The sequence below is a fragment of the Rhagoletis pomonella genome, unplaced genomic scaffold (assembly GCF_013731165.1).
Source record: "Rhagoletis pomonella isolate Grant_MI unplaced genomic scaffold, Rhpom_1.0 Rhpom_scaffold_00007, whole genome shotgun sequence".
NCBI lineage: Eukaryota > Metazoa > Arthropoda > Insecta > Diptera > Tephritidae > Rhagoletis > Rhagoletis pomonella.
The window spans coordinates 52,735,260-52,751,259 of record NW_023458561.1 but is presented as its reverse complement, the minus strand read 5'-3'; the positions used below and the strand labels follow the sequence as shown (position 1 = coordinate 52,751,259).

Below are 16,000 nucleotides of genomic sequence, written 5' to 3'. Positions count from 1 at the left end.
TTTTTTAAAAGTACACCATTTCGCTGATTTTGACTGATAGGAATCTAATTACCTTTCGGACTAGTTCGTTTTGGCGATAAAGATCAAGTTCGAAATTTGATTTACTAGTCCGCGGTTTCCCTACAGGAAACGTAGCCTAACCCAAAATTCTCATTACTCGTAGCCAAACATAATTAATAATTGTAAGGAGTTTTTTTGTGTTTTTGCAGTCGAATCAGTTTATTACAACTACAAGGAAGCTAAATAAAAAAGTGCTTAATATAAATTATTGAAAAATAAAATCAAAGTAAATTCGAAAAATTCCATTAAAAATTAAATTATGGTGAGTGCTTAAAAAGGGATAAAAGTGCAGAAAAAAAGAAGAAAAAAGTGTGTACCTAAATATACAAAAATTACTGAAATCCAATATAAAAAAAGCGCATAAATATATAGTGGATTTAAAGTTAGACCACCAAACAAAAAAAAACGACCTCGGCAACCTAGAAAGCAAAAAGTTTAATTTCCCGGCAGCGCTCCAACTTCGAATTCAACTCTTCTGCTTCATCGTCACTCGTCGTCGGTCTTGCGCTCATACTCGATAATTTCAGCAACTTATTGAGCGCCGCTTGCCACCACTGACTTCGGCGTCAACGTCGACTTCATCGTCGACTTTAACTCTGACTCTGACTGTGACTCCAAAATGGTCAAAATGGAATTTCTTAAAAGGAAACATTTTTCATTGTGGATTATAACGACATTTGTACTCGTGGCTGGCATTTTGGATGGTTGCGTCGGACTGCAAGGCGTACCAACATGGATGTAAGTTGCACATTTTTTCTTCAATTTATATACACTTATTTTAACAAACATAAGTATGCATTTATTGAAGTACATTTATATGTACATATTAACATTTGTGCATTTATATGTGTACATACTTGTAATAAGTCTCGTTGCTTTTTACCCATTACCCTCGCTACTTATTTCCCTCTTCACTACATTTTACGTACGTTGCTGAACATTGGCGTGTAGTTGTTGTATTCTTTTTATTCACTTTTTATTAAGCGTTCTGCATTTACAGCGAAGTGTAAAATTGTTGGAAAAACGAAAGCCAATTTGTAACTGTTGGCAAAAAATCTGAATAATTGCCTTGACTAATATCTGCTTAATTACGATTAGTGTGGGATTTTACCAAAAGAGATGAACTGTTCGAGCATTCATTTCTACGAAATAACGCAAAAAGAAAAAAAAACTAAATTGACGGCAAATGCAATTATTTTCTAAAGATAGAAAAATACGAGTCGACCGAAAAAGTGCAAAAAATATATCTTAATTATTGCGATTTTTAACTATTAACTTTTTGATAAATTAATGCCGTCGAAGAAACTGATTTTCGGAACAAGTTACTGATCTTTTTTGTTGTGCATTAAAAAAGATCAGACTTAAATACGGTTTTTAGTGATATCTCGACTCCAACGACGGACTTACAGGTCTATTCTGCGCTGGTAATTTTTAATTTCTGGCAACAGTTTTTGGTATTAAAATTCTTCGGTTACAAAATCTTCGGTAGATAACGTGTTAGAGAAAATTTTTAAGAAAAATTATTTGTATTTACGTGAATTTGAATCAAGGCCACCTCTCAGGCCAATAAATAATTAAGAAAATCCCTAAAACTCGAAAATGGCTCGAAAACCTCGAAAGCTAGAAACCTTTCCAGTCCCTAACAACAAAAAAATTTCAAAAATAGTATGAATGGAGCTTTTCACGTACCTCAAAAAGTTTCTAGGCAAACTAGTCGCGAGAACGCTCTCGAAAAGTAATTCGTAAATTTCATGAGCATGAGCGCTGATTGAGCTCTTTAGTCGCTGAAGCAAAGGAATTTCTTTGAGTGATGATTTCCTTCTAAATTATCCCAAATGGATACCGGTGCAGCATATTTCCCACTTGTTGGGGTCGTTCTTGATATCGTTTTTGTTGAAGCCAAGAAATGGGCTGGACCCAATAAAAGGTGTCTCTGTCCCTTTTTAGCTTGGAAGTCCGTTTTTTCATTGCCATCATAGCCCTCATGCCGAGCAACCCAGATTAAGGGTACCCTATTTTTGGCGTCTAGATCATTGAGTGTTGCTCTATGACACTCTGACTATAAAGGTTTTCGATGATAACCTTAGAATTACTGCTCCAATCTTCGCGAGTGGAAAATATGATCTTATAGTTCTTCATACTATTTGATCGGAGAACAGGGTCAAGGGGAAATCACCGGATTCGGCCCTACAGTATCTGATTAGTAGGATCGAAATTGCCTTCGAGGCCAAGGAGATCACTATGTATTCCAAGTGATAATCCCCGATCGCGAAGATTAGGCAAATGGGCTCCTTGCACTTGATCTCAGATACGAACAATGGTACATAGATGGGTCAAGGTTGGCGGACAGAGCAGGTGCAGGTATCTTTGGACCTAGCACCACACTTACAATTCCTAGGCTAGGCTCTTCGACTACCCCTTCAATAGAAACGACATTGTCTTAATAAATATAAATGACATCAGGCTACTTTCTGGATACCTGACCACAGTCACAACCAATTTCGATTCCACTTGCACCGAATAGGTGCGATCACAGAGTCGGAATGCCGGCTCTGCCTTGAGGATGATGAAACTTCGGGGCATAATCTCTGTTACTGTCCGGCTTTGGCCAGACAAAGACTGATTTATTTTAAATCGTCAAGGGTCGAATAAGGAATTCGTCTACCAAGGACCTTTTAGGATTCATTAGGGAGGCCGAAGGTATCTTGGCCATAATGGGTTAGGGACTCGTTTTAAGGGCTACAAAAGATCTTTTAGGTCGCGGTGTCTCTTGTTCTAGTACACCCAAAAAATTAACTAACTACTTAACTAACTAGCGGTTTGGCCATGATTGTCTCCTTACCCCTCAAGATTTTAAGGTGTTCGACCAGGTCGCCCTGTTTGCTTGCATTGGTGCTTCCTTAGTGAAATTATAAATTATCTGCTAATGTATAAATGGTGAAAAATGCATTTTATTAATAACTTTACGATTTTAAGCTTTTAAATACGTATGTATAACATTTTAAATATACATGCATACAAATTATCAGAATTCTTCTAAAACGTTTTACTAAATACTCATAACTATGTGCATACATATTTCACATGGCCTTTGAATGAAATGGCTTGCACAAAAGCCAAGCAGCAGCAATGTTTTAGAAATATGTATGTATGTACATTGGGGCGGGTCAATTTCTATGGAAGGTTTTTTGACTATGCGCGTACAGCACAGAATTATTCTACGTGTAATTCTAAGTAAATTTGCCGCAGAACCCATGGGTCTAAAACCAATTTAGAGTTTGCCAAATTGCGAAAATAAGTATCTTAGCATTTTGCTATAGTGTCGTAAAGGGGCTTGTTGGTATAAGGGATCAATTTCTGCACTTTTATTTTTCTTAAAAATTCCACCGGGAAATTTGCATAGGGACATCGACCCGCCCTAATGTACATACATACATACATCCATACATTTCCACTTTCTTTCCTGCTTTAAGCGGTTGGCTCCCCTCAGCTGACGCAAGGCATACATGACACACAAACTCTTAACATTCACCAGCAAAGTATTATAGCAGAGCAGTGCAATCACGCACCACATTAATTTTCAAATTTTATGATTTTTAGCAGCAGCTCCCTCCCCGCTTTCGGAGCTTGACTTCTGGGCGAGTTGGCAATCTAGTATGTGCGCACACGCATACCCCCATACATAAATGTACAATTATACACGCATAGGAAGTGCAACTGGGAGTTACCACTTCGTGACTTGTACGACTTAGAAGCTCCTTTAGTCCATTGCAGTGGTGATGCGCCAACAGTGGCGTTTTGCTGTTTGTTCTTTTGCCAATGCAGATAAGTTAAGCGTAGAATGTGCGACTATAGTAGCGCATGACTATGCAACTGTAGCTGTTATTGTTTTTGTTGTAGCAATTGCATTGTTAAGTGGCATAGTTGTGCGGATCACGGACACTTTACTGGTGCTTTTCGTTTGTCCTTTCCCAGCAATTCACTTTTTCGTTTTTGTTATTTTTCCAACAACCACAATAAATGCATTGCTTCGCGTTGGGTAGATATTCTTCGATCGGCTACTAACTATTGTCGCTATCACCAGATTTGTGGCCATAATAAACTTGTGTGGTTTATGTGGGCACACATACATACACTAAAGCGTTTAAATAAAGGAGTGGAATGCATGTACATATTGTATATACATATGTGTGTGTAAGAACACATGGACTTGCATACAAACCTACATACATATGAGGGTATCTACGTACATATGTTTGTAAATATGTCACCGCTTTTATATGCAACATGCTGCTGCAACAAGTGACTGCTTGCTCCGTATGTTTGATATTGCCACAGGGCAGTCACATTGAGTGCTTGTTCCTGTTCTCATTACTATCACCACTAGCACGCCTTCTGGCAAATGCTAATTGCTCTGATAATTTGCTTGTTTTGCTGCGATTTTATGCGATGTTAAATGATCAATAAATTTTAAGTTTATTATTTTGCTTCTTGCTTTTGAAATGAGTTGGAAATTTCTGTCATTGCCAGTAAAAAAAATACGACTACCTAAGAAATGAATGTGGAATAGAAAGAAAATTAGTAAGCGACATAGAAAAAAATCTGTAATCGCTTTAAGCGAAAATGTGTTCTTGTATTCTTTAACCCATTAAGGGGAATGCAAAGTCGTATGCAAGCCTTTACCACCAATGCGTTCAACTAATTTGAAACGAAATTCAAAATGATATTGATTGCAAATTATGTTTTTTTTTATTTTTAATAATTTTCATTTAAAATATAATAACAATAATAAAAGTTTCAAAGCTTGCAAAAATTGCAAAAAAAAATTGTCATCAAAATTTTCAAATTTTTAATAAAAATATTTAGAAAATTTTCGGGTATGCAGTTCTGTAGCCCATTCAATTGTAGTCTAAGAAAGTGCAAGTCTCAAGTCGTTAAAAATTAGCGTTGATTTTTTAGATTTTTTTTTGTGGAGGGTGTTGCGCATTTTCTTCCATATAACACATCATACAAAATTTTTTTTATATGAAAAAAGAAAATCCACAACACCCTGTTCTCTGAGTCTGATTTCAACACGTTATCACAAGAAGCCATTCCACATTTTTTGCTGGGTTGCTTATTGACTTTCAATACATGTAAAAAGAAAACATAAATTTGTTTGAAAATAATTTTCATTAGTTCGTTTGCTAACTCTTTAATGGATTTTGGAATAAGCAAATAACAAATTTCAATAAAAATATTATTTCTTATTGCTTATCTCGTTCGTTTTAATAGAATTTCCATTACATGGTAGGGAAAATCTTAAGTTATGAGATGACACAGAAAAAACGTCAAAACACATACACTTAAAATGGGTGCTAGATTATGAATTATGGAATAAGGTTTCATTCATTATGCAAATAATTTCAGATAAAGAATACATTTTTATTCTTCATTCAGTTAAATACAAATGCGAATAATTTTTGATTTATTATTCAGACCAGTAGACGATCGAAGCATACAAAATTAGGAAATATATCAAAACCTACATACGTACATGTGTATATAAGCATGTGCATAAGATAAAGAAGGAATGACGGAATAAGAAGTAAAAAATATTCGATATTCGGCATCATGAATTAAAATTTATTCTTCATTTTAAATTACATGAATGTAGGATAAAAATGTATTCGTTATTTGAACTTATTTGAATAAAGTGTAAAAATTTTTTATATATTCGAAATTACTTGAATGATGAATGAAAATTTATTGTAATTTTTTTTATTCAATTATTCATTTTCTTGATTTCGTCAATCTTTGCTCATAAGCCATATCGTACATGGCGTATGAGTAACATTTTCCATGTTAAAGTTTGAATTTTATTCATTCCCGACGCAAACTTAAAATGAAAATATCTTGGAAAATTTACCGGATTCAGAAAACCGGTGTACAGATCCGTAATCTGCGACCCAAAATTAAGTATCGGAGTATTTTGTATCATTTTAGAGTTCTTGCAGTTTTATGACCAGGAATCACAGATTTTATTCAAAAAAAAAAAAAAAAAAAAAGTAAAAGAAAAGGCGAAACCGAACTTTATATACCCTTAGCCCGTAGTAAATATCATTTTTACAACTTTCCGTAAACTACGTTTATATGATAAACTGAGCTACTTTTGCCCGATTTCATTAGTTACTGATTTAACCCTTAAAAGTTTCACGATACATCAATTGACCAGACCACGTAGAATTTCTGTCCATATATTAATCAAATAATTGGTTAAGCAACCCAAGACTCTTTCGAATTTGAATTAGCTGAAAAAATATTACCAGCTTCAGTTGTTAGGGCAACATCAGCTTTTTATAAAAAAATCATTTGGCATTTAATGAGCGCTTTTCGAATAAATTCCAAAATTGTTCTACTTCTTTGCTTGCAAAATACGAATTTTAATAAATGACCGTTTTATCTATCACAAAAAGAACAGAAAGCCACTTCAAATTTCTTATTTCCTCAATAAAATTCCATGTAATTCTTCCTAATTGCCAACTCAACACTCCAATTCGTCACGCCTTTAGATCTTGTGAGAGATTAAGGCAAAAATTAGGTCAGGCATACTTCAATTTAATTACAGAAATATTTATGCAAATTCTAATATGTTCATAAAAACATACTTACATACATAAGCTGTACTTGCATAGTACTTACTCCAGCATATATGTATATGTATGTATGTATGTACGCATTTTGCTTTAGCTTGTATCTACTGCTAGCATTTTAGAGCGAATTAATGAATTAATTTAGTAGAATAATACGCCTCCAGTCTTTGTGCGCTAGAGAATTTTCTCATATTTAAATATCTATGTATATCTACGTATATTGTATGTGTCACGGTTGCCAACTGTCTCGTTTTCGGCGGGACAGTCCCGGATTTTAAAGCTATGTTTCGGTCCCGGTACAACACATGCCGGTACGCAAAATGTCCCGGGTTTTGGCAAGAAAAAAAAATTTTAGACATCTAGTTGTAAAAAAAATTTGAACTTTTAAAATCTGTACACTAGGGTGGTCAAATTGTTCGGACGATAGTTTTTCGACGAATCGCATGGCATTTTCGGTTTCTCTAGATAATTTTAAAAGAAAATGTGAGAAAAACTATAAGTTGGTAATGAGTCTCTAGCCTGCGCTTTTCTAAAAGAAAAATTTACTTGTTTTCAAAACTTTGAAACTATGTGCAATATTCAAAAATAAAATTAGCATACTTTTGTAAAAGTTTAAACCATTTTAGATGGATTTCTTAGAAAGATTTCTCTAGAAAAAAGTTGAGTATGCAGTTTGATAATTTTTTTTATATGGAGAAAATGTGCAACACCTTCAACAAAAAAATGTCCCAAAATTCAATTGTAAGACCTAGCTTCCTCATACTTGCACTTTGTTAATCTAAAATTGAACGGGCTAAAAAACTGCATACGTTTTTCTAGAGAGCATAAATAAAAAGTGCAATATTTGAATGAAATTTTGCAGAATTTTCTTTAATTTTGCACAACATTTGGAACTTTGATTTTTGGGGTTTTTGTTGTAGAATTAACCATATTTTTACAAAAAATTAGCGAAAAATAAAATATTTAAAAATTAGTTGCCCGTATTGTAAAAAATTAGAAGTACCTAAACTTTATTGACTGACTGTATGTACATTGTGAAATATTCCCCGTGCCAAATACATATATTTTATGTTTTCGTTGTAGTATGAATTATAATTTTAGAAAAATTTCCCAGACAATTTTAAGTAAAAAAGTTACATATGTATGTATGTACATTGTGAAATATTCCCCGTGCCAAATACATATATATATAGAAATGTATAATTTATAATTGGTGTGACTTTTATTTCCACTTTAATTTTTGTTTTGAATTATTTTAAAGTATTAACGTTGAAATTTCGTATTATGGAAATTTTTATCTGATGAATTTTATATTGTATATAGTTTTCATATTTTAAATAGATATTTTCAAAAATGCAGCATTGTAACTGATGTCCCGGTTCCAAGAATGCAAAAGTTGGTAACCGTGGTACATATGTGTATGCATACATACATAGTATGTAGATTAAAATTTTCACTAGTCAGCAGTACAATGGGATCGCTGCCTTTCCATTCAGTCGACGCATATTTCACTTTCAACTCGACTAAGCTATTGCTGCTGACAGTAAGTGTAAAACATTGTAAACTAGAATGTTTAGAATGTGGCCTTATGAAAGTTACTGCTTATGTTCTATCATGTGTATGTATGGACTTACATTAGGGTGGTCTTTAAATGTAGGAATAAAATTTTTACTTTAAATTTTCCTAAGCCTCAAGCCTTACGTCGATGCTACTATAGTCGCAGATATCACATATAAATTTAGGTCCCGATTGGAGACGGTTAAGTCGTGGCGCACAGGGGTCAAAGTTCAGACTCCTCTATAGAGACTAAAAAAATTTAAATTTTTTTTTATCTAATACCCACTACTACTATAGTCGAAGATATCACATAAAAATTTTGGGGGCCTAAATTCAGATTACCCTATGAAGATGTGTGATATCTTTGAGTACGGTTGTATCGATTTTGGGTATGAGTTGATAAAAAAATTAATTTTAATTTTTTGAGTCTCCCGTTTGAAGGGGTGAGACTGAAAAAATGGCTCATTTGATTTTTAAGGACCACCCTAACTTACATAGATAAGTAGTTATGTATGTTGATCTGTGTACATATGTGCTCATGTGCAAACGCAACTACTAGTTACAGAAGTCTTGGTATTCTGCTTAATTAATTAAATATTTAATTTGCTAAGTTACTAAGCATTACCTACTTTGTGCCAGCACCTTAGCTACAACTTTGATAACTTTTCTATTTCACTATTTTTGGGGGGTTTGCATGCAATTTGGGAATTTTAAGGCGTAACTTATGCACGCACACACACATATTTACATACATATATATGTATTTGTAGTCCAGTTAGACTTATGTACATTAAATTCTTTGAGTAGATAAATATGCATTTCCCCAGAGCGAGCAGCTTAATACGCTTTCATTCTTAAGCAGACTTATGTCGACAAAACTTTGTACACGAACTTCATAAACTTATGTACGTTCATATGTATATACATATGTATGCATATGAGGCTACATACGTATACTATACATGCACTCTCTTTGAGCCGCTTTCCGTGTTAGCGTTTCAGTCGTCTGGCAGTGAAAGCATTAATCATTTCAGGTGAGGACTTTGAATAAATATTTACATACATTAGAGTATGTTTGTATGAGATGATAAGACATCATTTATTTTCTGCCTGTACGAAGAACTAAATTTACAAAAAAAAAAAGACATTCCTAAAAAAGAAAATTAAGTAAAGGCCTGTTTGACAAACAGCCGAATTTTATCTGTATGTCATGAAAGCCCAATTGTCTACAAGAATTGTTATTTGTATTACTTTTTCCTACTAATTGTCATTCCTGAGTTATTGCTATTCTACCTGCATGTTGTGCTTACTAGGATTTTACATACGAACTTCAATGGCTTGTATATTAAATTTGGCTAGAAAGCTGAACTTTAGGTTTCTTTTTGGCTTCTTATCCCGAATTAAGCTCTTTTTAGGTGAAAAGTTTTTATGTGTCAAAATTTTTCCCCGTGGCCTTGTAAAACCTCTATTATCTTTTGAATAAATCAATTTTTTTCTAGTGTTTCGAAAAAATACATACAGATTTCCAAAATCTTATAACCGAAAAATCTGCAAATTACGCAATAATTTCCAATTCAACAAAATCGTTCAAATGCTTCATGCCCCAGGACTGAACGGCATCATATGGAAATGTCGTATAGGTGGTTGACTTTTATTTACACAGGGTGTAGCTTTGTATATACCAGAGTTTATAGGATAGTCAGGGTGGCTTTTAACCCGAAAGCCGCAAAGAGCTCTCATATATTACCTGAGGACTTTAGAGCACTCTGTGTGTCTTCGTTTTTGCTGAAGACGCTCAGTGAAACTGACTGATCCTCACATCAAGATTCCTGGAGTTCGCCTAAAATAAAGGAAGGTCTCCCCCTATATATAGCTTTATTGTATACTATGTAAAATATGTAGGGAAAACATTAATTTAGTAGGAACCTGACTCGACATCGTGGCGGTATTTAGAAACGTACCTACGGTTGGAGACAATTGTTAAATCAGTAGATAAGCTCAGAGTCCAAACCAATCCCAAAAGGTGAGGAGTGGCTCAGCGCCTGCGTGCAACGTTTTGTGAACAAATGCACTCCGAAAGGTAGGGTCCAGCTTCTTTGCTCTGCACAGCTGTCAGCGGTCAAATCGTCTTCTTGAAAGAGCTAGAAGAGAGGCGTGACAACATAAATACAGACGGCGTGTTTGAGGGAAGATTTAACAAGCTTAGCTTTCTCAAAAGCTCTACAGTGTCTCGACATGTTTCCTAATTACACGGATCACTGCATCTCTGAAATGACTCCATGTAGCTATTTCTCTATACATGTATGTACATTAGCTCAGTCGCTGATTGCGTCAGACGAGGTAGCTGGAGGTAGGGAGAAGTGAACTTTTTCTAATACAGGTCAGACGTTGATGGAAGGGCTGCGAAGGATTATTCTGCGAAGAGCTATTCATCAACATCAACAAACAGGGACCTGAGCTCGTTAATAATGCACTCAAAATTGAACAGGTTACTCTTGAAACGATACTACCGAGCGTGGAGTGGATAGGAATGCCACTGACGACTTCCGTTCACCCTTGTGCAGATGAGTGACTCTCTTAACAGCTTAGCGGAGATGTTCAATTGTACGATACTTCTGGCTCATGGCGGATCCATGGAGTTTGCAAAGCCAATGCTTTCGCGTTTAATGAGGTTTCTGACATATCCATGTCCGTTCGGAATTCACACGAAAAGACTAAAAATACTGCCGCATTTGATTTAAGGTTGATGAGGAACAACCACCTCAACAGCTTTTCCTCGCTTTTCTAGCCTTCGCGAGGCCAAGATTGAGGGATTTGGCTTGATATTAGCTATCTCCAAAACTTCGTGATTAGCTAGTGGCATTTCATCGTTGTACCACAAAGGACAATGTGCTTAACTGTAACTATACCCCAGTGGGGGCGGCTACCTAATTATTTATTTATCTGTTTGCGTCCATCGCTAAGCCAACTACTATTCACTTCGCTCTAAACCGGAAAAAGCTGAGTTCATACCTCCTTTGATATCAAACCAAAGTTGTGCTTAGATACAGCGGCTGTAAAAGTCCGGCCCATGGTGGATTTTCTAGATCTAAAGCCACTCTGATAAGGTCCATCAAATAAGCTGAAGGGCTGAGTCTTTCAGACAGTTTCGTCGATAGGACTTTGTATGTATGTACTGTTGAGCAGCCTTGTTTACTCCACGGTAAAAGGCGAAAAGGGCAAGTAGACCGGGCAAATTACGCTTAGATTTCAATCTTATTTTCTGCCATGTATTTATCGCACTAAATTCCACCTAATAGCTCGTACGTGCGCCAAATACCTTTCCTTCGCATACACCGCCTCCATGTGTCTTTTGTGTGCGAGTAGGTGCGCACATACATACATACATATGTAATTATGTATGTATAAAATTATAAAGTAATGTACTTAGCTAAATATGATCGAAACTAGGCCTTGGGATAAGCTGACTGCAACTAAGAAACTTGAAATTTCAATTACATTTCCCACAGGCCAATCACTTAACGTAAGCGTGTGTGTGAGACAGCATTTCACATTTCATTTCGGTAAAAGTTTTCAATAAAGAAAGTAAATTAATTAAAATTGTTTTCTGTTGTCTCTAGAAACTAGAGCAGTCCATTGCAAATATAAACACACTTTGGAGTGCATACATATGCATGTATGTACATAAACGTATACAAATGAATACATGTAACGGTACCAATCACAATTATAAAAGTACACACTGACTGGCATACGAATTTCCGCTCTACTACACCCACAGTTCCATTAAGTGCTCTCAAATACTTAACAGAGACACATAACTATGTATTTACATACCCATATACAATATACCAACCCTGTAGGATGTCGGGTTAGACTAAGAAGAGTACTCAATAAACTAGACCTAAATAAATTCTTGTAACTAGATACTAATTTTATTTATTTGCTAATCTTCAGTACAAAGTACCTTACTGACTGACGATAAAATACATAAATTGAGCTCAAAACTCTAACAAAAGCAGACCTGGTTAAAGAGAATTCAATCAGCTGAGATTAATGGCAACATTTCTTGCAAAATTAATTTTGTAGCATTCATAAGAAGGTCAGACGTTCCGAGGGCTTCTTTGTAGAACATTAAAGCTTATCTGCTGAAGTGAAATTTGGAAATCGGTTATGCCGTTAATTACATTGTAAATACATGAAACATAGAGGACCGTCCTTCTGCTTTTCAAAGTTCTTCAGTTAATTAGCATAAGATGAGAAGTGTATGGCAGAAACATATATTTTTGCAATCGTTCAATTCTCTGCACAGAGAGTTGGTCATGTGGCCGCCACATAAAAGAGACGTAAATCGAATCTACACAGCACGTATTAGACAAATACGAACTAATCCATTTCAGAAGGTATCTAGCTCATTTATTAGGACCTTGTGGGATACTCTGTCAAAGGCCTTGGAGTACTGCCGAAAACAATGAAATGCAAAAATCATGCATTCTCATCAATATTGGCATTAGTTAAAAACTCTCGATAGGTTAGTGATGCTTTTATGTGAAATAACGACACTTTTCGTATTGTGCCGTTGTTCAGTAATGCAAATGGAGTTTTATCTTTCATTTAACTACTTAGGAGTTGTTACTTACAAATTTCGTATTTTGGCAGTGCAACACTTACTACATGTTAAAAAAAAATTAATATTTTGAAAGCTTACAAATTTCATTTCAAAATGACTGCAAACAATCCGATTCAATTACGTTCCAAGACATATTATTTCTAAATTACAAAACACAAAATTTTCGTCGTTATTGCAGATGACCATCGATATATCAAACCGTTTGAATGAAAAATTCATCTTTAGTTGGTTTGCAAACTTAGCTATTTACCATTTTTCAACATCATATTATCAGCCAAGAATGCTCAAAATTATAAAATTTAATATCCATTCTTAGCCTCCATTCTCTTTATTATAAAAGTTTTTGGTAAAAAAAAATTAGGCAACGCACAAAAAAGGGTACGATGGCATACAAAATGCCAATAGTCGAATGTTCATTTATCTATTGCAAAAAAGAATATTTTTTTTTTTTAATTTTATATTTTTATCTCAACTACAATCAAATATGTTTTAGTTTGAAATAATGTCACTGAAGGCAAGCAAATTTTTTATAAAAGAGAATAAGCATAAAACAAAAAATAAATATATAAAAAAACTAATTTTTTAGTTGGAAATAATATATTTGAAACAACTTCAAAGTTTAGTTTTTGTTTAAAGTTACAATGTAACTCAGGTTAAGCTTTTTTTGATAAAAAGAAACAGCATAAAAAATAAAAAAATAAAAATGTATAAAATTTAAAAAATGAACAAAAAAATATTTTAACGGCTCTATTCTGTATCAGTGACAAATACTTGTCACAGTCTTTATTACGGAAGAATATATGAAAAAGTTTAAATTTGTCGGTAAACAAAAATTTTGTCACCGCTTAAAAATATATATATATATGTACATTTGCACATACAATAGATTTTTATTTCCAAATTTATGTCAACTACTTCATGCACATTTCATTTTCAGTGGCGAATAAATTTAATTAGGTATCACAATTTTCATAATTTTTTCATTTTAGTACAACTAATTTAAATAATTAAAAATGTAGTTTAGCTGAATATTTCGTTTTCTTTACCGAAGAAGCAAAACTGTGTGTTTTCCTAAAATGCCACATTATTACACCTTTCCCTTTAAGCTGTAGATCTTGCCTAAAAAATCAAAAAAAAAAAAATTGTAACGGTGTGAAAAACATGAACCAATTGTTCGTTTCTGCATATCATTGAAAGAAGAAACAGGTAAAATTGAACACTTTTATATTGCAAAACCGAAACAAACAACGAATACATTGGGCATTACACTCGATACAGTTAATATGCATTTACCCTGCCCATCAGTGCACTTGGTCCAATTTTTATAGCAGATCGCCTACCTAGTATTACAATTGTTTCAGTTTTAAGGCTATTTTTCGACTAGTTACCAAAGAACTATTCTTATTATTGTAATTTGTAGGCAGTTCGTCTCATATTTCCTGTAGGGTAGTTACATACATATGTATGTGCATGCATAAATAGATACATTTGTTTGAAATGAATGAGCGAAAGGTTAGCGGAGGGGCAATTGCTGATTGAGTACAGACAGGTTGTAGGATATAGCGATTGAGTGTATCTATTTAAATTTGCCAGCAATGCTGGTAACATCGACATCGACACCCGCATAGTATAGCATATTGCACTGATCATATAAAGGCGCCAACACCTACTACTTCACGCTGCAAAACACATACCCTCCGCTCTGTTTGCTTGCAATTGCAACAATGTTGCCGCTGCTGCTGCCGCCGCTATCCTTTTAAATATTTATGCATACGCGAGGTGGCAATAGAGATGTACCTACATGAGAATCGACGAGCAAAAAGTTTGTGCGCAAATATTTGCAACAACTGCAAATATTACGACCACACAAACACACGAGCGCACACGCCACCAATACATACATATCAAAGCCCTTACATTGCAGTCTGTTGCTGCATTGAAATTGTTTGGAAAACATTGCTGCACCTACCTACTTTGTCGCAAGCGCTACGAGTATTTGCAGGCACAGTGTAAAAAAAAAGATAATTAAAATAAAAAAAGAGCGAGGTGGCAGCAAAAAATATGTAGCAAACTATTATTGGGCAAAGGTGAATTGAATAGAAAAAATGCTAAATTATACAAAGTTGAGGCAAAAGTGTCCTTTTAATAGACTCATCGTTGAGTCAACTAGCATTTTTCTGCTCTTTTTTTGTGTGTGTGTACTTAACAATTTGAAAACTGCTTTCTTTTGATGATTAGTGAGCCAAAGTAATTTAAATATTTGAGGCAATGAAACAAAAGAAGGGCAAACAACCAAATACAACTCAAAAACTTGTTCCATACATTAATGAAATATTTATGTATGCAAACGAAAATGAAAATGAAAAGGAAAATGTGCTCACAGAAAAGTTAGCTACTATTGAAAATGCAGAAAATACGGAAAAAAATAAAAATAAACTCACTCACAGTAAGTATGTATTTGCTGTTCGTGAAAACATGAGAGCGAACCACACAAAATTTTCCATCATCAAAAGTTGTTGGAAACCCTCTGAGTGCTTGGGAATAAACAAATGAAAAACTTAGTTATGTATGTGTAGTCATGAGTTGCATTCACTCCCACATAAGTACTTACCAACATCCATATGTATTTATGTGTGCGCTCCACATATGATTCCCCGAAATCAGGTTAAGCGGCCTAAAAGGATTTTACCTGAAAAGTACGCGCTGCTCATAACTTCAACAGCTACAACATTTTTTAAAATAGTTACGAACATTTGCAACTTCAGCATCATCGTTATTGTAAAATCATCATAAAACCCCATAAGCAACGGCAACAGCAGCATCAGCGGCAGCGACAGCGCCAATAGCAACAACAACATAATCGCAAAAGTATGGTAAAACAACATTACTTGACAGAGGAAAAATTATGAGCAAAAAGTAAAAGTACTACTCCCCAATGAGTCAGTTGCAAATGTTGTAAGTTCAACCATGAGTGTGTAGGTGCTTGAGCGCACAACTGTTGGAAGTGATTTACAACATGTCAACTTTGACGAATTGATGACCTTGTAGGGAAAGAAAATTTCGAAAATAATTGCATGCTGAGATAATAAAATTAAAAAAAAAAAATATCTAGCAGAGTTAT

General features: G+C 34.5%; 1 protein-coding gene across 1 annotated transcript in view; it reads left to right on the top strand.

The window, feature by feature from the left end:
* Positions 1-358: 358 nt before the first annotated feature.
* The window catches only part of LOC118743898 (protein Wnt-5-like), a gene marked incomplete at its 3' end in the record, with an annotated part of 280,007 nt that continues 264,365 nt past the window's right edge, over positions 359-16,000 (top strand). The window contains exon 1 of the mRNA XM_036476661.1: positions 359-798. Within this exon, the coding sequence (XP_036332554.1) occupies positions 680-798 (119 nt within the window). The remainder of the gene's footprint in view (positions 799-16,000) is intronic.